The following is a 21,539-nucleotide window of genomic DNA, read 5'->3' on the forward strand; positions in this document are numbered from 1 at the left end:
CCTTGCTGGTACCCTTTTAGCAGGTGAGTGGCTTTGACTATATTCTGATACATACATAACCTGAGGAAGTGCCTCTTTTATCTGCATTAATACATCAGGTTTGTTTCCCTAGGTTACAGCTGGGAAGAGAATTCACTGTCAAATGCTTTACAATACACTGTGAAGGGACTTTGTTATCCTCTTTCTGTAGGTGAGGAAAGTGAGGCTCTGAGAGAAGCTATTATTGGTCCAGGTCACAGATCTGATGGTGAAGTTAGGATTTAGGGCTAACTATGTTTGACAGTAAAACTTACCCCTTTTCCACTGCTGCCTCCCAATATATGAGAGGTCTTGGTACTTTCTTAACAAGGCTTATTATAACTCATTACATTAAAAATAGGGAAATCAAGATATGAGGTATGTTCTAAGTTGAGTTTTCAGGTTGCATGTAACCTCTCAAAGGTGAGAGAATGAATTTGTATCTCAGACACAAATGAGCCTATACCTTTGTGACATTTCTAGATTACATTTAAAAATTATGGAAATATGAATTTATAAAAATTTGGGAATATGCAGGAATGTGATTCTAATACTACTCTCAGTATAAAAATCAGATATTTTAGAACATTTTTAAAATCCTCACCTGAGTACATCTTTTCATTGCTTTTAGAGAGAAAGCAAGGGAGACAGAGAGACAGGGAGGGAAAGAGAGAGAGAGGGGGATGTCAGTGTGAGACAGAAACACTGATCATTGCCTCCTGCATGCTCTCTGACTGGGGACTGAAACTGCAACCTAGGTGTGCCCTGACCAGGGATCGAACATGTAACCTTCTGGTGTACAGGACCAGCAGGGAGAGAACTCTTCTGATAACAGTTATTTTCAAGCATTTATACTGGCATTTTTCAGACTCTGTCTTGAACACAGTCACATGAGATGCTCTGAGAAAAAGTGATTTGTGGTCAAACAAGTTTGGAAAATGCCGTGCACTCTATTTCTTGCACTTGGAGACCCAAAGACTAGAAATAAGTTCTGAGAAGTTCTTGTAAAGGAAACTGCTTAACTTTTTTTTTTAACCTGGTGTTTCCCCAAACTTATTTTGTCTTGGAAGCCTTACATAATCCCAATTCACACCACAAAGGACTAAATTTTCCTGGGACGCCTCTTAGGAAAGCCTATTTATAAATCTGTATACCATCTGTGACTTAAGAGGAACTATTTTCTCATATAAAATGGAACCTACAATTTTACTATGCTTACCTACTTAACAATTTTTTAAGATTTTATTTATTTATCTTTAGAGGGTAAGTGAAGGAGAGAGGGAGAGAAATATCAATGTATGGTTGTCTCTCGTGTGTCCCCTGCTGGGAACTGGCCTGCAACCCAGGCATATGCCCTGAATGGGAATTGAACTGTGATCCTTTGGTTTGCAGGCACACGCTCAATCCACTGAGCTACACCAGCCAGACCAACAATTCTTAAATAATTAAAAGAAATGATTATTCTTCATTGCCTACCTTAAGATATAAGAATAATATCAAAAAACAGAGTTCTAATGAAGACATGAACATTTTCACATAAACCATATTAGACTGAATATTTCCATCTAATTAGGAGAAGAACCTGGAATCTAGTAACATTCCTGTCCATTTACAAACTACTCCTCAGAAACGTGATAGCGAAGTAGAAACAAACCTTGGTCGGCGTTTAAAAAGTCTGTACAGTATATCCACCTGATGACTGGGAATTTCAGAAAACTCCTTTTTAAAGCTGCGATCCAGAACCTAAGCACAAACAGATCATTGCCAGAATTGCAATTTTTCGGAAATGTTTTATTTGTTGACAATACCCTTTAAAATATAGGGTTCTGTGACTTTGATTTTTAAAATCCATGCAAACCTGGATTATAAAGTAGGCTTGGTAGGGAGTGACTACTCACTGAGCAAGGATTTCTTAAATATTTACTTTGAATAGGAAGCACATCAGTGAATTAAAAATATTATTTCACATAAGAGGTTTTAGAAATCATTCAGAACTGAAATTTCACAAAATGATATTTACCCATAAAACATTCAAGGTACTCTAATCTATTCTTATTCTATTCTATTCCATTCCATTCTTCTATATACACTTTTATTTTTCATTATAAAACTGCTGATCATAGTCTACCAAAGTGACAGCATGACTGCCTCATGGTGCCCATGACCTGAAGTTTGAAAAGCCCTAAAGTGCAGATGATCCTTCTCATTTTTGACAAGCTTAAACCAGAGATATTTACAAAAATTTATTTTACACAGTGATTCTTAGAAATCTACAATGGCATAGAATGAAGTTCACCCATAACTGAGAATTATAGTAGGAGAAAAATCTATGAGGAAATTAAATTATATTCCTTCTAATCTCCCCTTAACTCCTGGCAGCCGCGCTTTACGGCACTGGCGAGTGGGTAAGACAGTGGCTCTCACCTTGTCTTCCGCCAGTAAGTTGTCATAGTGTTCCTTGTACATGTCGAGGTCTTCTTTAGATTTCCGGACAGCCTCTGAAGTCTGGCTCTGTAATAACATTGGGAATGGCCAGTTGTAACTGTGTATTTTTTCAGGAGAAACAAAAATATTGGAAGGTACTAAAAAGAACAAGGAATTTCCTACTACAAGATAAATGTGTCAGTGAAATATTCATTGCAAGCAACATTTATAGAGGAAAATAAACCAGCTGAGACTTTGAAAGAATGAACATTCAATCACCTGTGTCTGAGTAGAGCTAGCTCTGTGTGTGAGTGTGGAAGTCACTGCAGAACTAGCTATGCTTGGCAGGGCATATGGATGATAAAATCTCACAGGCTTGGGGGTCGCCTGGACCTGGTTCTGAGAGACAGAATAGGTAAAAGGACAATGGCCAGACCGCATGTGAAAATAGAACTCTGACTCACAACCTGTGCAGCAATTGGCCCCAAACTGCCAAGACTCAGAAAATAACATTCAGATTTCTTAATTTTTGCCACAATTTCCAATTTGGAATGAACTAGAGAAAGTCAATATACTCCCCAAACTAATTACACAGGTTGCCAGATTCCTAATTAACTTGCCCCCAGATTCCTCCTCATGCCAAATACTTCAGATCAGAGGGCACCTGAAGGCCTCTCTTTTACTCATTATAAGGCTTTCCCATCCCTCTGCCTGTCTTTGAGTGTCTGCCAAAAACAAATGATGGTGGCTGATTCCGTCTATCCCAAGCTCTGTATATAGAGTTCACACATTCTCACTGGGGTGGTCTTCGTTTGTTTCCACAGTTCCAGCTCCCGCTATATTGCGTACTACTGGGTGACTTAGGCATGTTGCCAGTCTCTCCGAGACGGGCTCCAAAACCCCCGGGTGTGGTGAGTAGGGCTGTATTTAGAAGGGGCCTTGCATATGCTGCTTGACAGACTCTGAGCAGAAAGTAAGTACATATACCACATATGACAATTTATTCATTCATAAATGTCTTTTATTAACATTATCAGTAAAAGCTGACATTTTGAAAATTATGGGACAAGCATTTTTCTTTCATTGTCTCTTTAAAGAAACATATCTATTTGTGTTTCTATTAACTCGATAGAGGTTTTCAGACTATGACATCTTTTTATTCTGTAAGATAATCCATTGCTTACATGATTAGTAAAACTTAGGATGTCAAATGGTGCAGGCAGAACAATATTCCCTAGTGAAGAGCTTGCAAATAGCTTAAAAGGCTAAAAGTCTTGCCCAAGGCCCCATAGCCAGCCAGTGGTTAAAAGCAGCTCTTTTCAACCATGAAGATACATGACCTCATTTAGAAACAGTATGTCATATAAAAAAGTACATGCTTCCTTTGACTAAATGATGGCAAATGCAGAATCACATAACTTTACTAACAAGTCGGAACGCACGCTTTTACCAACCCTGGAGCAAAGTCCCAGACGAGGAGCCGGGGAACGCACACAGTGGAATTAGGAACATAGAAGGAAGGAAGGGTCTGGGTGTGTGTGTGCTCTTGTTAGCAGGGACCATGTCTATCAAAAATGCTGCACTTGGATACCCTATCCCATACTTACTCTCTCTTCCTGCTTTCTTCTAAGATAGTTGTTCAGGAACATTTCTCTGGAGCTTATTTCTTCATCCAACAGCAGAGAAAAAACAAGGTTATTTATTTTCAATTCTTCCTGTAGAAATATTTAAAAGGGGAGTGATGGTCAATACTTCTACCCAAGAAAGGATTTTCTACTGAGTGTCAGAGACTTGGCACTTATCCAGCAAGTTCATGACATACAAGTAAGAGAAATGCCTTTTAAAAAAATGGGAATATAAACTGCTACAATACCGACTCATTTGCTTTGCACTTTTCATCATTTCTCTGTAAGATAAAACATATATACAGAAGAACACATAAAACAAATGTGGAGTTTGACAAGTTATTAGAAAGGCAGAAGCTCCTGTAGTCACCACCCAGGCCCAGAAACAGAACTTCGCCACTGCCCAGAGCCCCTTCTGTGTGTCCCCTGCATAATCTCAATCCCAGTGACCACTGTCCCAATTTAGAGTAATCCCTTTCCTGTGTGTCCTTTTAGTTCTTTATTGCTCAAGTATGTATTTCCAAGTACTAGAGTAAAACTTGTTCATTTGCAAAATTGTCACTTTTTTTTAATTGTCACCTTTTTAAAGTCTCTTATACCCTACAGGTTCCCTTCCATGCCTTTCTTTTCCTTACATTTAGTGGTAGTTATCTGCAGTTTCACCTAGTCTGGGTTCAACAACTGCATATTTATGTGAACTTATCAGGGTCCTTCATCCCATGTATTTCCTGAAACTCGGCAGCTGGATCAGAGGCCTGCTGAGACCCACGTCTGGTCCCATTGGCAAGACAGCAGAGGACACTGTGTCTGACCAGGAGAGATACCTGCAGTATCGGGTTGTCTTTCTTTTCACAAGGTTAGTGGCTATGAGTGCTCAATGCCCAGGCCCATTCAGAGTTGCAAAGTGGTACTAGTCTACTTCTGTTATTCCTTTTTTACTTACTAGTTGAAGTTATTTTATAAAGAGATGTTCCTCCTTATCTACTTTTTCCATTACTTAATGGTATAGTTCACATAGAAAGGCAGAACAAATACTTGATACTTTCTCTTTACCAATTTTTATATAATGAATTAGCTGTTATCCTCTGAAAGTGAACAATTAGCATTTTTAAAAAATATCACAAACTCATAACTTTAAACAAATTTGATGGGTTTTGGTTAATTGCAATTATTATTATTGTTGAGTCATAAATTTTTCCATTTATGGGAAATTTTATCTTATATTAATTTTTATTTACTGATTCTAAAGAAAGATAGAGAAAGGGATCAATTTATTGTTCCACTTACCTATCCATTCATCAGCTGTTTCTTGTATGTGCCCTGACTAGGGATCAAACTTGCAACCTTGGTGTATTGGGATGGTGTTCTAACCAACTGAGCTACTTGGCCAGATCCATTTAGGGGGGATTTTAAAGTTGGCTCCTGAGTCCTCTTGATATTGCCTAGTAGTCTTTGATAGTTTCTTCATTATCATCTATGAAAGATGTTCTAAATATATCTTTTACAAAATTACAGCTTTTAAAAGATATGCTTCCCAATCCATACAATTCACTTATTTAAAGTGTATAATCCCATAGTATTTTGTATATTCATGGAGTTGTACAACCATCACCACAATCATTTTTGAATATTTCATCACTCTGAAAAGAAATCCTTTAGCAGTCATTTCCCTTTTCTTTCCACTGCTCATCCCCGAGAGGCCTCCCTGCCCAGCCCCAAGGGAACCATAGTTAACTTTCTGTCTCTACGGATTTGCCTATTCTGGACATTTCCTATCAGTTGAATTATTCGATATGTGGCCTTGGGTGTCTAACTTCTTTCACTTGGCTGGTTTTCAAGGTTCATCCATGTTGTAGCATGTACTATTTTTATTGCTGAATAGTATTCTATTACATGGCTAAGGCATATTTTATTTACCCAGTCATAATTGCTGGGCATTCAGATTATTTTTACTTTTTTGGTCATTATGACTAATGCTACTCTATGACTAATGCTGCAGTATTCACTTCTGGTCTTCCCCCACCTAACCACCATATACATGCACTCCCTTCCTGCTGGGAAGTCACTGTGCTCTGTCTACGGCTATGACTGCTAAGGAGCGGCCCTCTCCCAGGCCTACAGGTCTTGCTGGGTCCTGGTCATAGCTGCCTTCCCTTGCCTCTCTAGCTCTAGAGATGATAATGGTTTCCAGTTTTTCTAGTCTCTGTGTGTTTCACCATCCCTTGCTGTTCCCCTTAACCCTGTCTAAACCTCAGTAAAGAATCCCTGAATTAAACTCTCTTAAAGGAAGTCCTTTCAGTATCCCATTTTGTTGGGATGCTGAGGCTACAGACATCCTCCTGAAGGTTCCTTTAACTACCCTCATCTTTTTTGGTTGGTCCCTTTGCTTTGGTGAGACACATCTTTCAATTTCTCCCTCAGAATAGATGCATATAAATTTTTGAGACCTTGTACTTCTTAAAATCTTCTTCTTTTCTTGCACATGAATCCAATGTCAGGAATAATTTTCCCTCAAAACTTGAAGGTTTCACTCATTCATCTTCTTGCTTCTAGTTACACACTTCACTGATATTGTTACTACTGAATTGAATTTAGCCAGATTCTCCACCTGATCTTTTGGGCATGTGGAATATTTATTCATTTAGCATATAGATGAGCCTAGCCCTTTGCTAGTTGATGGAGATACAGGGATGGGCAAAAAAGACTCAGACACTACCCTCATGGAGATGACAGTCTTGGGAACATTAAAAAGTAATCTCACATAAATTGAAACTCAGTTGTATAACAAGTGATAGAATGTAAAAGAACAAAGTATATAACAGAATAGCTTACATAGTTTGAGGAACTGGCCTTTATGCTGGGATCTGACAGATGAATAGATGTAGGCCAGGATGCAAAACAGCTGGCAGAGCTGGGGGGAAGGACACGGTGGTGTGTTCACGACACCGGAGGAGAGAGTGTGAGGGAGTGTGAGGGATGCCAGTGAGGGGGAGGATGGCACAGGTGAGGCCAGAGCCTGCTAGACACTGGTCCCAGAAAGGGCGTTGGTCTTTATCCCAAGAACACTGAGAGGACCTGGCAGCTCCTTAAAAAAGAAAGTTATATAAGGAAACTTTTACCTGGTTGACAACCATCTCTGCTTTCACTCTCCTTTCAAAGAGTCTTTTCAAAAGCTCATCAAAATTCTGTGTGCTTTCTTGAATTGAGTTCTGAAGTTTCTTCAATTCTGCTTCTAGGGACTGAAAGGAAGTCAACAGCAGGTTAACGTTCAGGAACATCAAATGCTCCTACAAGCGGTGTTCACATTTTGCCACAGGGAAGGGCAGGTGGTGGGCAGGTCCTGTGAAGTGTTGTGGCCCTCAGGCCCCCTTCGGTCAGAGCTGTTCCACCTGGATTTACTCAATTATTGTGAGTCTGATATTTTTGCTTAAAAAAGATTACACTGAAAAAAAAAGGTGAAATTACTGATTGTTACTAATGAAGCAGGTGGCAGTAGGCCTAGTGAAACAAACCGCAGCAAATCTTTCCAGAAAATTCCGACTATATGGGACAGAAATTGCCAGGCATACAATTAGGCTTGGAAAAAAATCTTGACTTTTCAAAAAGCTGTAAATACTTCTTCATGTAATCTTTTAGATTTTAAAGAAATAAGTATGTGTGTGTGTGTGTGTGTGTGTGTGTGTGTGTGTGTGTATGCACATTCTTTCTTGGCTTTGTTTTGTTTTGTATGCTAGCCTTATCAGGAGAAAAAATTTCCACCTGTTTTTTTGTAAAAAATTCCACCAGGATAGAGAGCTAAGCACACAGTAGGTAAGTGAATAGCTATAAATTTACATTTGCAAAGAAAACAACTTCTGCAGATCAATTCTAGACATATTTACAAATAATTTTTATCTTTAAAATTTTTGTAGCTTTTAAGTTTTGATATGACTTCAAATTTACAGAAGAGTTACAAGAATAATACAAGCAATTCTCATAAACTTTTAATCAATTTAATCATATAACACTCTGCCTCATTTACTTTATCACTTGCTCAATATCTATTCCCCTCTCCTCCTCCCTCCCCCTCTTTTTAAAGATTGAGGAGAGAGAGATTGGACTGAACACAGATTGCTTCTGGAGTTTTTTCAGGAGACACTGCTTAGTGGATCGAGAAGAAAGTGGGATTAAGGGAATTTTTTTCAACTCTTTATTTTGAAATTAATTTCAGACTAATATAAAAGTAACAAGAATAGTAGAGAGAACTCCAGAATCCCCTTCAAGGGAATCCTGTTTTTCTTTTATATAAGATGAGAGATGTATACAAGGTAAAAGATTGCACCACATGTGTGTTTGTGGGAAAAATCCAGTAGAGAGGGAAAAACTGATGCTGCAGGAAAATGGGGGCAAATTGCCATAGTAACGATGCTGAGTGGGTGAGACGGGATGGTATTAGTGCTCAAGTGGAGGACCGGGCTCCAGCGGATGCAAGGACATTCCATTCATAAGAAACAGCAAGGCGGGGAGATTCTATGGATTCAGTGTAGGGCTCCGGACATAGTGGTGATAGAAGAGTAAGAAATTTTTTTAGTTGCTTCTCTTCTCCAAGAGAAACAGAAAATAAGGTGATGGGGGTTTGGCGTTGGAAGCTTGAGGACAGAGAACGTGAAGTGGTCCTCTAGGACCTGGTTACTCCAAGTGGAGTCGGCGCACTAGCATCAGCTGCACCACCTGGTCGCTTGTTAGAAATCTGAGGATGCTTCCATCTCCTCAGAATGATGGAATCCAAATCCGAATGTTTAGCAAGATCCCCAAGGTGCTGAAGACTAAGCTAGCTGCGAAATTGAATAGTATCTCTGAGCAGCTCTCAGGACCTAATAAAGATTAAAGGGAGGTGGAGAAGGTACGGGGTGGGGGGGAAGAGGGGTAAGTGGTGATGGAAGGAGACTTGGTGGGGAACACACAATCCAGTGTGCAGACAATGTGTTGTGGAATTGCGCACCTGAAACCTGCATAATTTTGTTAACCAGCATAACCCCAATATATTCAATAAAAATAACTAATGAAAACATAGAAAAAAAAAGATTAAGGCCGTGAGAGTAAAGCCAGTCAGTGTTTTTCTTCTTTACCCACTGCAGGTGCGTGGGCAGAGAAGGCCAGGTACTGACTGGGCTTACACAAGGCGGGGTTTACCAGGCAAGTGCGGCCCAGGAGCAGAGCGGCGAGGACGCGGGTTCCGCACTACCTCAGAGGGCAAGGCCACGGAGCAAACGCCGCCCCTTATGTAAGTCCCCCAACTCCCTGAAATCTTTACTGCATATGAAACTCTTCATTTTGGCTTTCAGGTAAGTACTGTCTTAGGATGAAACGCACGGACACTGTTGGAGGGAGGCAGTGGATGAAACAGGCCAGGTTAACCAGAGGTTCCCGCACCTGTTCGAGAGATGCGGCTGCTATAAAGCTGACCCACTGTCCTGCTGCAAGTGATGTTATGACTTTACTTTCATCACTGAGGAATAAACATTATTTATTTGGTTGTATACTATCCGTTTTTATATCTCCATCATAGTTGTATAATGTGGCAATGTTTCTTTTTCTTAAAAAGATTTTATTTTTAGAGAGAAGGAAGGTTGGGAGAAAGAGGGGGAGAGAAACATCAATATGTGGCTGCCTCTCATGTGCGCCCCACTGGGGATCTGGCCCGCAACACAGGCATGTGTGCCCTGACTGGGAATCGAACCGGTGACCCCTTAGTTTGCAGCCCACGCTCAATCCACTGAGCTACACCAGCCAGGGAGGTGGGAATGTTTCTTTGTGATGAAAGAAGATGACGGTAGGAGAAGTGCTTTGCAAACACTCAGATTAGAACCGCAGTGCCTGTGCCACACTGCCTGTGTTCTCTCAAGCCCCTTCCTTGTGACGGAGAACACATCGCACAAAGCACTGCCGAACTCGAGTGGGCGCAGACGACGCAGAGCAGCGCCGTGCGCACCCAGGACCGCTGCTCACCAGACCTCGCGGCGACGTGGGAAGCGCTGAGATCTGTAAGAACTCTAAGAGATGTCAAATACATTCTTTAAATATTATTCTAGCTTTTTAACTTTATCTCCACTCACTTTCCCAAATTCTGTTGAACATTTCATTTGAAACACTATCCTTAAACTACTAAAGACAATGAGAAAATCGAGAACACTTAATTTGAAAATATATTGAAACAAAACCTTGGATATGGTAGGGTATATTAATTCCTTGCTCTTCTGACCTTTCTGTACTTATCTCTTTCTTCATTTAACTCCTTGACTTTTTTCTCGTAGTCTCTGAATTGTTTCTTCTCCTCTTCAGTCCACACGGCGTCAGGTTTTGCCACGAAAGCAGGCGGAGGGATCACCTGAGGATATAAAGCAAAGCGTATACGTACACTGCAGCTCAAACCTACATGTAGCCGAACGATAAAAGCTCAGCGCTCCCATTACAGTTAAAAACAAGAGCCCTTTAACCCGAGTCCTTCACATGGGCAAGACTGGCCTGACACTTTGACCAACATACAAGAAAAAAATGTAACAGCCGCTCTTCTGTAACTTCAGTGGCATTGGGCAGTCTGGGATGTACCCAAACTTGAGTGACAGGTTTGGAGTTTTGTGCTGATATCTTCACAGCTAGAGCTACACATGGCTCTGGGGACACCTGTGTCAGGTATTGAAGGGAATGTTTCTCGGGAGAATAACGGGTGCAGCGGTATCAGTGCTTTCGGTAGAGACCAAAACCACTGTTGTTGCTTGTTTTTGTTTGGAAGGCATGTCTGGGGTTTCCAAGTACTTATTTGCCTTATGTGGTATGTTTATAAGGTACTGGAGGTTGTGTTTTTGTTGCTGTAGAGTTTCTGAAACTCAAATTCACAAAGTCAAAAAAGGTCAGATTTAAGTAGTTCTTTTCACCCCATTCCACCTTCCATAAGGATGTCCGGAAATCTCACCATCCTCAAAATGTCTTCCTTCTTGACCTCCAGCACTCCTCCCATCATGTCCATCAGGGCGCGGTGTCTGGTTTCAGAGGCCTGGGAAAGAGTGGGGGTCAGTGAGGGCAGCTGACTCAGACACAGGGTGCTCTGGTGGCACGGGGTGGGGGGGCGGGGGCAGCCTCCCACTCAGTGTAAGAAGGACTGCACTTAGGACTGGGGAGGGTGAACAGTGGCCTGCTCCGGGGGAGGGGGGAGAGAGACCACCGAGATTCCAGTGACCTCTGACCATGACTAATGTGCTGATGTGTTTCCGTGGTGGAGTCCAAGTACAAGACTGTTAAGCCACGTTAGGAACAGGTATCCCTAAAGGAAAGAGAGCCTTAGGTACTGCGCAAAACTGCATACCTGTAATTGAAGCCATTGCTCCCTTTTCTGGGTCGTAATCAATTCTGTTTTGGCTTTTTGCCATGGTTTAATATGTTTCTGAGCTGTAATCTGAAAGAAAATACATAGTTTCCTGCTGTTATTCTTACAAAATTCAACCAACCTTCCCTTTCACATGCCAAGAAAAGGTTAGAAGGTATCAGGGGGATAAAGGGTACGGCCAGATTTTAGTTTCCTATTTTTCAAATGAGAAGGTTGGAAAAAATAGATTATTTCTCTATTAGCTCTCTAAATCCATCTGTCCCTAAAGAAATTGTAACAGAGGACCCACTTTATATTGGAAGGGAAAGGGCCCAAAGGGGTGTCACCTAAGCCAAGTCCTGCAGGATGGAGGCCTGAGAGGTCGAAGTTTGTGACATTCAAGGAATTGTGAGAACGTCAGCGTGGCCACAACAGAGCAAGGCTGGGACAGTAGCCGGGATGAAGGGGGCCCGGGGCAGGGAGTCAGAAAGGGACTTTGGGTATTACCCAGAGTGAAATGAGCAGTCACTGCAGGGGTTAAGCAGGAGAAGGACAAAATGTTTGGTTTCTAAGATCACTCCCTGAAATGGATTAGCAGATGAGAGGCAGTGAGTGGATGGAGTTAATTACACACGCAAACTGACTCTATGCCCACAGAGGGGGGGCCTGGGTAAGAGCAGCGGAGTGGGGTCCTTGAGTCTTAAGTCCTATGGCAAGAGTCTGGTTCTGGAAGAAACAACTTCCTTAAACAAAGACGGCAGAGTGTGGAGGTTAAGAGGAAGTACTCTGAAGTATAATGACTGCATTCAGACCCAACTCTGTTACTTACTAGCTTGGAAACTGTGGTCAAGCTACTTAACCTCTCTGTGCCTTAGTTTCCTCTTCTGTAAAATGGAGGTAACATTGGTACCTATGTTATAAGGTCTTACAATGACAGATTAGTCTCAATCTGTCTAGGACACTTAGAAAGGTGCCTGGCTTTCAACCAGGACTGTGTTTGTTAGTACTTTTAAGCAGCACTGTTACCTCCCCGCTCCAGGCCCCCTGCCACCCCCTCAGTAATCCAGCTGGTTTCCTGTGAGCAAGGGGTTTTCTTTCAGTATTCTGTAGCAGTTTTTACTTTTTAGGAATGAAATATGGTTATATTTTTATTGTTTTCTTTAAGCATTCATTTTCTTGTAACCGCCTCTGTGCTAAACACCTTGTAAGAAGGCCGCCCACCAAGCCCCCTTTCTCTGCGACCCACGCTGCCCTCACGACCTAGATAATCACTGGGGCTCTGTCAGCCTCCCTCCCACGGCGTGACCCAGCCTCCCTGTGTGCAGGCACTGGAGTGGCGCTACGCTAAGGAGCCCCTTCCCTTGGGGAATTGGGACAAAGATTCTAGTTCAGACCAACTGTTCTCTTGAGTATAGGAGATACAAAGTCGAAAGTGCTGGAGGAAGCTGAAATGTGGAGACAAGTGAGCTAAGAGGTGAAGGACAACTTCTAGGCTCCCCACAAGGCTCCAGTCTGACGATCTGCTTCTTTCTAGGCTTGGTATCCAAACCTTCCCTGAACTCCTTGGGATTCATAAAAGAAAGTCTTGTTATTGTTGAGGGTATGTCAACGGTTTTTGATACTTGTAACTGAGAATGCTACCAAATACGGTCACTTCCAGCAGTACAAACAAGATGAGTGAAAAAGAGGTTGGGAAAATGCCATGAGAAACGAGGGTGATGTTGCTCGCCCGTACCTCACTGTCTTCCACCACAAGGGTTTTCTCTGGCTTCTCACAGTCCTCAAATTCTGGTTGCCAGACTGATTCTTCCAATTCCAGATCTAAAATAATTTCTTGAATTCTTACATTTCTTTCCTTCACACGTGCAATTTCAAATTCTTTTTGTTTATAGGCAGCATCAAACTCATTATTGAAAACAATTTTTACCTTGTAAATGATATCCTGAAATATTAATATGTTATGGAATACACAACACATATCTTTGCTGGCAACATGATCCCACAGTTTTACTTTCCCTCCAAAACCATTTTACAAGATTCAGTAAATTAATCTAAAATACTGTTTATATGAAGCCACTTCTTGGGTCTGTAACCTCCAGCGCCATCCCGCCACATGTAGGAATAAGGCAACAACTGTTACATCGTGACCTACTTCCCCAAATGAAAGTTACAACTCAGCAAGCAGTTACGTTGGTAAATGCTGAAGTGGGTGATGAACAGTGGCTTTTAGAGATTGTTTGGAGAATCTACCAGAAGCTACAACCACACACAATATTGTTCCTATATCCAGTCGTTACTCCCAGGTAGGAAGAGGGTGCAAGCTGGCTGATTACTAAGGTGGCAGTGGGTCGGAATGGATTGTCCCCATCTCTGCTGGGGACGGTGGGTCAATTCTAAGTGGCCTTTACTTTACCACCAGAGTTCAGTCGATTTATCTGTCCTACTGAAGATGAAACCATTAAAGCAGGGCAGGATAATGCCCTTAACTACAGGCACCAGAATTTCTTGGGCTGAAATTACCTTTTTGCAGGAAGATGGGTTAATAAAGCAGCAGGCAAGTGAGACCTTGAAGGCATAGTTCAGCAGAAGCTGAGCAACAAAGGAGGTAACTGAACAGTTCTTAGTGTACATGCACAGGAGTTTCAGGGGTTGGAGGAGAATAAGAGAAAAAGAGAGGAAGAGAGAGCAGAGCAATGTGGCAGGAGGTTAGCTCTCCAGGTGCAGACATGGCCGGAGGACGCTCAGGACCAGGGATGACCAACAGGAAACTCGGACCGTTCACACCGGTGTAGTCTGTGTCACTGCGCTTTCAAAGACCTTCAGCAGGCACAGGCACGCACAGATGTGTTCTGAGAGAGGCTTGTGTGGTGGAAAATGAGTACGAGCTTAGAGCCTGGGGGTGCTGCCCTGTACCCCTGAGCCTCAGAAGTTACACAGATCTTAGAGAGGAAAGTGTATTTCCCTGGGTTAAGGGCATGGACAAGCAATCACGCCTTCATTGTGCACAGAGGTCCTAACTGACATTTTGAGTTTCCTGAGAGATGGCATCCGACAGTTTCTTTTATTGTTGAGCTCACTGAAGATCCAAGCAGAAGAACGGTTTGTTTGGGGCGTCAGCAGTGCAGGGTGTTTAGAAAGCCTGTGATGACAGAGCCGATCCAAACGGACGAAGGCAACCCTTGTCAACCCCTGTACACAGCTCTACTTAAACAACAGGGATGCTAGCCATCTGAGTATTTTTCTGTGTACTACAAAGGCATTGTTTCATCGGCATGAGATTCAATTTGAGCCTTTGTAACACACCTCATGAGGATTTTTAGAGATTTTCAGGGGTAAAGAAAAAAATTCACCTACTTTCAGTAATATTATTTGGTTGATTTTCTCCTCTCTGGAATGAAGTTCCAATTGGCTTGACAACAAGGAGGTGGGTACCCCAAAATCAGTACTCAGACTGCCAAGCAGGTAATTGGGCAACTTGGTGTCTCTTACTGCCACATCTTCCTCCTCTTCCTCTTCCTCTTCATGGTGCTTTTTAACCAAGGTAATAGCAGACTGAACCTCTATAATTTCTTTCCGTAGCTAAATACAGAAAAAGATGACATGGAAGTTATGCGATAATAAGAATTCTCTAAAGGGTGATTTTGTGACAACTTAATTATTTCAAAAATCACTTTAAAGTGATAAACTGTCTTGTCAACAACAGAATTCAAAGGGATGAATAAATCTTGAAACTGCTGCAGAAGAGATTAAAACCTCGGAAACCGATAAAATGTGGGTAAGTCAGAAGGGTAAACATCGCCCTGGTTAGTACTTTGCTGTCAGGATGACAGCTGTTGGTAAATATGTTGGGTCTTTGTTGCAACCTAAGCATTAAAAAAACACACCTTGTCTCCATATTTTACAAAGAAACTTGTTCATATCGGACCGGTGGGTGTAGGTTAAAAAGGATAAAGTGTGCCTGCATGGCATGTTTCAGAAAAAGAATGGATGCAGGGTTCTGGCCACAGCAAAACCACACCCGTGGGGCAATGTTTTTTTCAGCGGTTTGAGAGAGATTGCTGCTTTTAAAAAAGCTGGAATTTCTTTAGGAAATTCCATCAAAGAGTAATTGCATCAAAACAGATACTACTTTATCTTTGGTCAATTATCTTAAAAATACAATCTCTCAGGAGTTAAGAGAGGATAAAAAGAGTATCAGTGGATGAAGACAACTTCTGAGTAGGACAAGAACAAAACTCCAGAACTCATTTTTTAAAGCACATCCTCGTAGTTAAAGGCTAGTGACTGCTGTGCAGGGCATGGGCTCCTTGACTGTGCGGGTATGGTTTCCATGTTCGTTAGGGTATGTCCTGAAGATTAACAAGCAATGAAAATGTAGATACAAACAATATCTAAAGTTGTCCTTAATTGTATCTCAACTCAAATCTGTGTCAAGGAGACCCTGAAATAAAGCACATCACTTTATATAAACTCTGTTTCAAATTTAAAATTGTACCTTCAAACATTCTGTTTCGATCTTCTTTTGCTGCAAAACTCTATTCACTTCTTTCAGCTCTTCATCCGTGCGTTCTTTCAGTGGGAAGTTCTCAACCACATAGGGGATGTGAAAGCCCTTGTTGGAAAAAACACAAAATAGGTGCATTTTTAGTACAAGTGTGTGTATCTGGAATGAGGTGGGGGATATTTTTCCTGATTACAATGAATTCATAGGTTATCATGAATGAGTCAAATTGACCATGGAATCTTTCTTTAAAATAAAAGAGTGTATTCCGTTAGCACTGGTGTAAACTTTGCACAAAAATGCTGTGCTTTTGTGAAGGATTTACTTCTAGAGCAGTGGGTCTCAACTAGGAGTGATGTTGCTTGCCCTCCCCCTTGCCCCCACCCCAGGTCCTCAGGGACATTTGGCAATGCCTGGATATATTTTTTATTTTACTAATGGGGATATTGGATGCAACTGGTGTCTAGTAGATAGAGGCCAGGGATATTGCAGAACATCCTACACTCTATGGGGCAGCCCCCACAACAAAGAATTATCCACCCCCAAACATGCCACCCTTAAAAATCTCTGATTTTAAGCAATACGCAATCCCATAAATGCACTTTATTAACCAAATGGGGTAGGGGGCATATTTATAAGTGAAGAGGGTGCTCTTAGTAGTTACTCTAGAAGCACAGGTATAAACTGGGACTTCTGGTCACCCTACACAAAGAGGGAAATGGTGTTGGGAGGAATCTCAATGAAAAAGCATGAAAAACAGTCCTTTAGAAGATGTGAAGGCAGGCACAGGGTAGAAATGTGAAGAATATTATGTTTAGTTTTCAATCTGTGTGGATGGTGAGCGGCCTTGTGAAATAGATATTAAGACCTGAATGCAGGCGGTATCATAGGGGAAAGAGGCGTTAAGACAAATCTTAAGAGATGCTAGATTAGGAGGACACAGGGACTGAAAAGAGAGGGAAGGATGAGACAAGAAAAAGTGATACATCCAGGCAGAATTCAGCATAGGAAGGGGCAAGGCATGCTTTGAAGGCCTTTTTGTATATATATATATTTTTTTTTAAATATTTTATTTATTTAGTTTTAGAGAGAGGGGAAGGGAAGGAGAAAGTAAAACTTAATCCTCTTCCCCAGCTCACTCACCGCAGGGCTATATTTTTTCTTTAAAATATTAAAACAAAATTTTTGCCATGAGACTTAAAATGAAAAGTGGAAAGTTGAAGTTCAGGTGTGGTGCCTTACATCAGGAGTTGTATCTGTTACCTTAAGAGATCGTCCTTTCACAACCATTGAATTCCAGCATTCTTCTTTAATAACTGCAGTCAAATAAGCCTTGGCTAGGTTATGCATCTCCACGTCTTTCCTTATCTTAAAGAACATAGATGAAGGGAAAAATGAAAATGAAAATGTGCCCTCTTAAAAAGATCTCATTTCTAAACTCCCTAACCAGTCTGCATGTTTAGCGGTACGAGTCGGATCTTCCCCAACACACAGTGCTGCTCTGCACTGAGATGCACTTTGGTGGGGATAGTTCCCCGTCTTGGAGAATCTCTCCTGAAATTCAGCCTGGAGGAGGCCTAGGACTCCCTTCCTTGAGGACAAAGGTGTTGACGCAACACCTCGGAAGGGAAGCAGGCCCTACATGAGCCCAGATGGGTGTGCGGACAGTCGTACAGCTGTGGTGGGTTGAATAGCTCACATGGATGTTGTCACAGAATCTGGCCAGTTGGTGCAGGGTGGGGAAGCAAACGCACTGTGTAAAGTCTCCCTGATTTATTAGAAAAGTGTGAGCCCTGGCTGGTATGGCTCAGTGGGTTGAGTGTTGGCCTGTGAACCAAAAGGTTGCTGGTTCAATTCCCAGTCAGGGCACACACCTGAGTTGCAGGCCAGGTCTCCAGTGCAGGGTGCATGAGAGGTAACCACACATTGGTGTTTTGCTCCCTCTCTTTCTCCCTCCCTTCACTTCTGTCTAAGAATAAAGAATCTTTAAAAAAAGTATGAAATTTGTAATGTTATGAAACTACCAGATTCCTAAATGTTGGTTAAATTTTTGTCAATGCATATTTAAAGTGCTAGTTTGTGACCTCTGTCTCAGGGGTCTTTACTGCATTTAATTCTTCTACCATTTAACTCTCCTATTCTTGGGGATTATGTAATTTACCTTTCCTGTTTAAAAACATATGTGTTACCTCAATTAGTTTTATCTGCTTTAAGTAATCCTATTAGTTAATATTTAAGTGATTACTCTAATTTTAATAGAATTCCCCAAAAGAGCTGGACAGTCTTCAGTCCTTAGTATTCTCTTCAGAGCCTCTTGTGTATTTCACCTTGTTGGCAGAATTATTAGCAAACTAGCTAAAATTAATACTTCTCTCCCACTGCCAGATTAGAAAATGTCTTATTTATTCATTCACTTATTCATTTATTTATGTTCAACTTATTCACTGTCTGAACAAATACTTCACTTAATTTTCATTTTACTTTTTAATTTTTATCCATCGATAATAGCTCATACTGTTTTAGATTATTTTAAGTGATAAGTTTCCAATAAACAGCTGTTTTTGCATATCCACCGTCAAAACCTGCCTGATTCCCAGCCGTCCCCTCTCCACTGCCGAGGCTCCTGGACCTACCCCTCCAGACTCTGTCCCCAATACTGTGTTAGGTTGTCCACTGCCTGGGCTTTGGTACTTCCCATGTTGTTGAGATCATGGCCTAGGAAGGCTAGTAGTCTGGTCCCTTTAGGACTGGGATCCCAGACTCGTAGGTGCCACTAACTCTTCCTGTAGACCAGTATTCTGCTCCGAAATGTGCTAACAGCCAGCTGGGTTTATGGTGCCATCTGCTAGCACTGTTCTGTGCTGAGCCATCTGGTTCTGTTCTCACATCCATTTTGGGGTTGATAATCTCTTCAAAAACCCATCGCTCAGGAGAAAGAAACAACATGAGGGGAACGAGCATGTGGAGAGCCTGGCTGCACCACAGCCTGCCCTAGAGGATCAGGAGGCTTCATGAGAGATGTGCAGGACTTTGATAGTCAGCAAGGGTGTATTAAACCAGAGTGTCCCCAGTTGACATGAGGTGGCGAGGGGATTTCTAAAAGTGTTTAAACGCGTGGTGGGAGATGTTTGGTACGAACGTCGTGCAGGAAAGATGAACATCAGAGGTCTGGCTGGCCTGGATGCTCTTCTTTCCTTGAACCCCTGACTCAGCCATTCTCTGACTCATTCCACTCATACACACTGGCTTTGCTTGGTTCACATTGTGCTGGAAAAGTTTTGGTTTTATTTGCACAATTCTGGAAAAGTTTCCCTTCCTATTTCCTCTTCACTTCTTCATTATGGTGCTTAAATCAGACTTTTCCACACCTTTGTCACTTCCTCCTGACTTTCACTTTGAAGCCTCTCCAGTTCCTCAAGGTCCAGGCCGAACTCCCGCTGCTCTAGTTTTGCGATGTTATCTACTGTTTCGTTTTCTGCCATCATATTCAGAACCTGAATTTTTAAATAGGAAAGGATGCTCACATATGAAGACTTAAACTTTAAAGACATAGTTTTCCAACTCTTGGATAGAAATCAATAAAAAAAGAATGTGTTTATTTAAATATACACAATAAAGAATTAGGTTATGTGCTTATAGTGATTACTTAAGTTTTAAGGCTTACTCCTTAAAAGTTCATTCATCTATAAACAATAACAAAATGCATAAATTCATCACTTCATGGAATGATATAGAGTAATTATTGATATTTAGGTGTATAAGATATTCTTTACAAACACACATGGAAGTCACCAAAATTGATTAGACTCAAGACAACATCAACAAGCTTATGAGAAAAGCAATAATGAGAAAACTGCATATCAGAATCAATGCAATGTAGTCAAAGTGGTACCCAGAGGAATATTTATGGCCTGCCATGTCTAATAAAAAACAATAGGAAATAAACCAAGTTTTCAATAAAAAATAACAAAATGAGGACAAATAAACCTGAACAATGTAGGAAAAAAATGAATAAAATTCCAAATTGGTAAAATCCAATTTGGATTAATTAAATGTACTAAATTAATTAAATGTATAAGTATAAATTATACATAATGTTCTTATACTATTAGAGTCAAATAAATAAAAAACATACAATATTAATAAAATAGAAATGCTATTAAAAAGTATGATCGAGAAAAACATAAAAGGCATACATATACAACATTGGGAAAAGAGAAAGCTATAACAAAAATTAGGAGACTTGAAATTAGATTATATAATTTTATGTCATATTTAGAAATCTAGATAAGGTGGATACTTTTCTAAGAAAATATAATTGATAAAATCTATACTTGAAAAAAAAACAAATAGAAAACCTAGTAAGACTAATGACCACAGAAGAACTTAAAACTGTAGAAAAGAATCAACTCCTGTATAGATATTAGGCCCAGATGGTTTTATATGTGTGTAGGGGGTATGGGTTGTTTATTTTTTAACCAAATATAAAAGAAAGCAGAATGCTTGTTTTACACACACTGTACCAGAGAATGGGGAAAAATGTAGAAAACTACTCAAATCACTAGATAAGGCTATTATAATCCTGATACCATAATTAGACAAAGAAAGTATAAGGAAATTAGACCAATATTACTTATAAATAGAGATACAAAAATCCTAAATAAAATATTAGCAAATGGTATCTGGTGTACTGCTTAAAATGACAAATGTCTATCTAAGGAATACAAGGCATCTGACCAATTTCAAAATAAAATTCACAATAAAAACTCTTAAGTCACAAGGGACAGATGCTGCAGCAAACATCACACTTAACAGTTAGTAGCATTTCTGTGAAAATTAGAAAAAGACAAACATGGCCACTGCCACAACCACTATTATTTTAGAAGCCCTTGCCATATGACAAGAAAAAGAAATGAAGTATAAAGATTGATAAAGAAGAGAGGACTTTCGCCAAGATGGAAGCATAGGTGGAGATACCTTACTTTCTCACACAACCAAGTTTAGAGACAATAAAATATTAGCAACAGAAAACATAGCCAGAACACAGAAAATTGAACTTTTCAGAAGTTCGATAACAACGAATTCTTCAGCCTAACCAGTAAGAGGGGTGAAACCAGCAGCTGGTGGAGCGACGTTGATCAAGAAAACTCGATCAGACAGACTCAGGTGCGCGGATCGCAGGCGTGGGGTTGCAAAGGGCTGACCCAGTGAGCGACCAGCAGATCCGGCGAGGGTAAAGGGCAGTGGGTTGACCGTGCTGGCGCATTCCTGCACAGATAGACCCGCGAGGGAGTGGGCAGTGAGACAGGACCCAACGGGTCCCAGCGACGGGAGGCAGCAGAAACAGCCGCCATTTCCCAGCTCTGACCCCGCCCCCACATACAGCGTCACAACACAGCGACCCCACCCCACCCCTAAGACTCCACTCCTCATACTTAATGGGCGTGAACAGACAAAAAATGGCTCAAGAAGATCTCAAAGCCCCAGAGCCCATAAATCTAAGTGATGAAGAAATAGCAAAACTTTCAGATGCACAGTTCAAAACACTGGTGATTAGGATGCTCACAGAACTGGTTGATTTTAGTCACAAATTAGAGGAACATATGAAGGCTAAACTAATTGAAATGAA

The 21,539-nt window shown here is 41.1% G+C and overlaps 1 protein-coding gene across 1 annotated transcript in view; it reads right to left on the reverse strand.

Annotated features, from left to right (window-relative positions):
- CFAP43 (cilia and flagella associated protein 43) overlaps window positions 1–21,539 on the reverse strand; it is an 82,089-nt gene that overhangs the window by 7,009 nt on the left and 53,541 nt on the right. The window contains exons 20-31 of the mRNA XM_037159523.2: window positions 19,279–19,404; window positions 17,174–17,278; window positions 15,905–16,021; window positions 14,764–14,988; window positions 13,145–13,351; window positions 11,410–11,499; window positions 11,020–11,100; window positions 10,309–10,434; window positions 7,187–7,306; window positions 4,050–4,157; window positions 2,443–2,529; window positions 1,673–1,761 (exon numbers count right to left, since the gene is read on the reverse strand). Coding sequence (XP_037015418.2) covers window positions 1,673–1,761; window positions 2,443–2,529; window positions 4,050–4,157; window positions 7,187–7,306; window positions 10,309–10,434; window positions 11,020–11,100; window positions 11,410–11,499; window positions 13,145–13,351; window positions 14,764–14,988; window positions 15,905–16,021; window positions 17,174–17,278; window positions 19,279–19,404 — 1,481 coding nt within the window. The remainder of the gene's footprint in view (window positions 1–1,672; window positions 1,762–2,442; window positions 2,530–4,049; window positions 4,158–7,186; window positions 7,307–10,308; window positions 10,435–11,019; window positions 11,101–11,409; window positions 11,500–13,144; window positions 13,352–14,763; window positions 14,989–15,904; window positions 16,022–17,173; window positions 17,279–19,278; window positions 19,405–21,539) is intronic.

This window comes from Artibeus jamaicensis, unplaced genomic scaffold (genome assembly GCF_021234435.1).
Source record: "Artibeus jamaicensis isolate MK-2021 breed Jamaican fruit bat unplaced genomic scaffold, CSHL_Jam_final contig_490, whole genome shotgun sequence".
In the NCBI taxonomy this organism is placed as follows: Eukaryota; Metazoa; Chordata; class Mammalia; order Chiroptera; family Phyllostomidae; genus Artibeus; species Artibeus jamaicensis.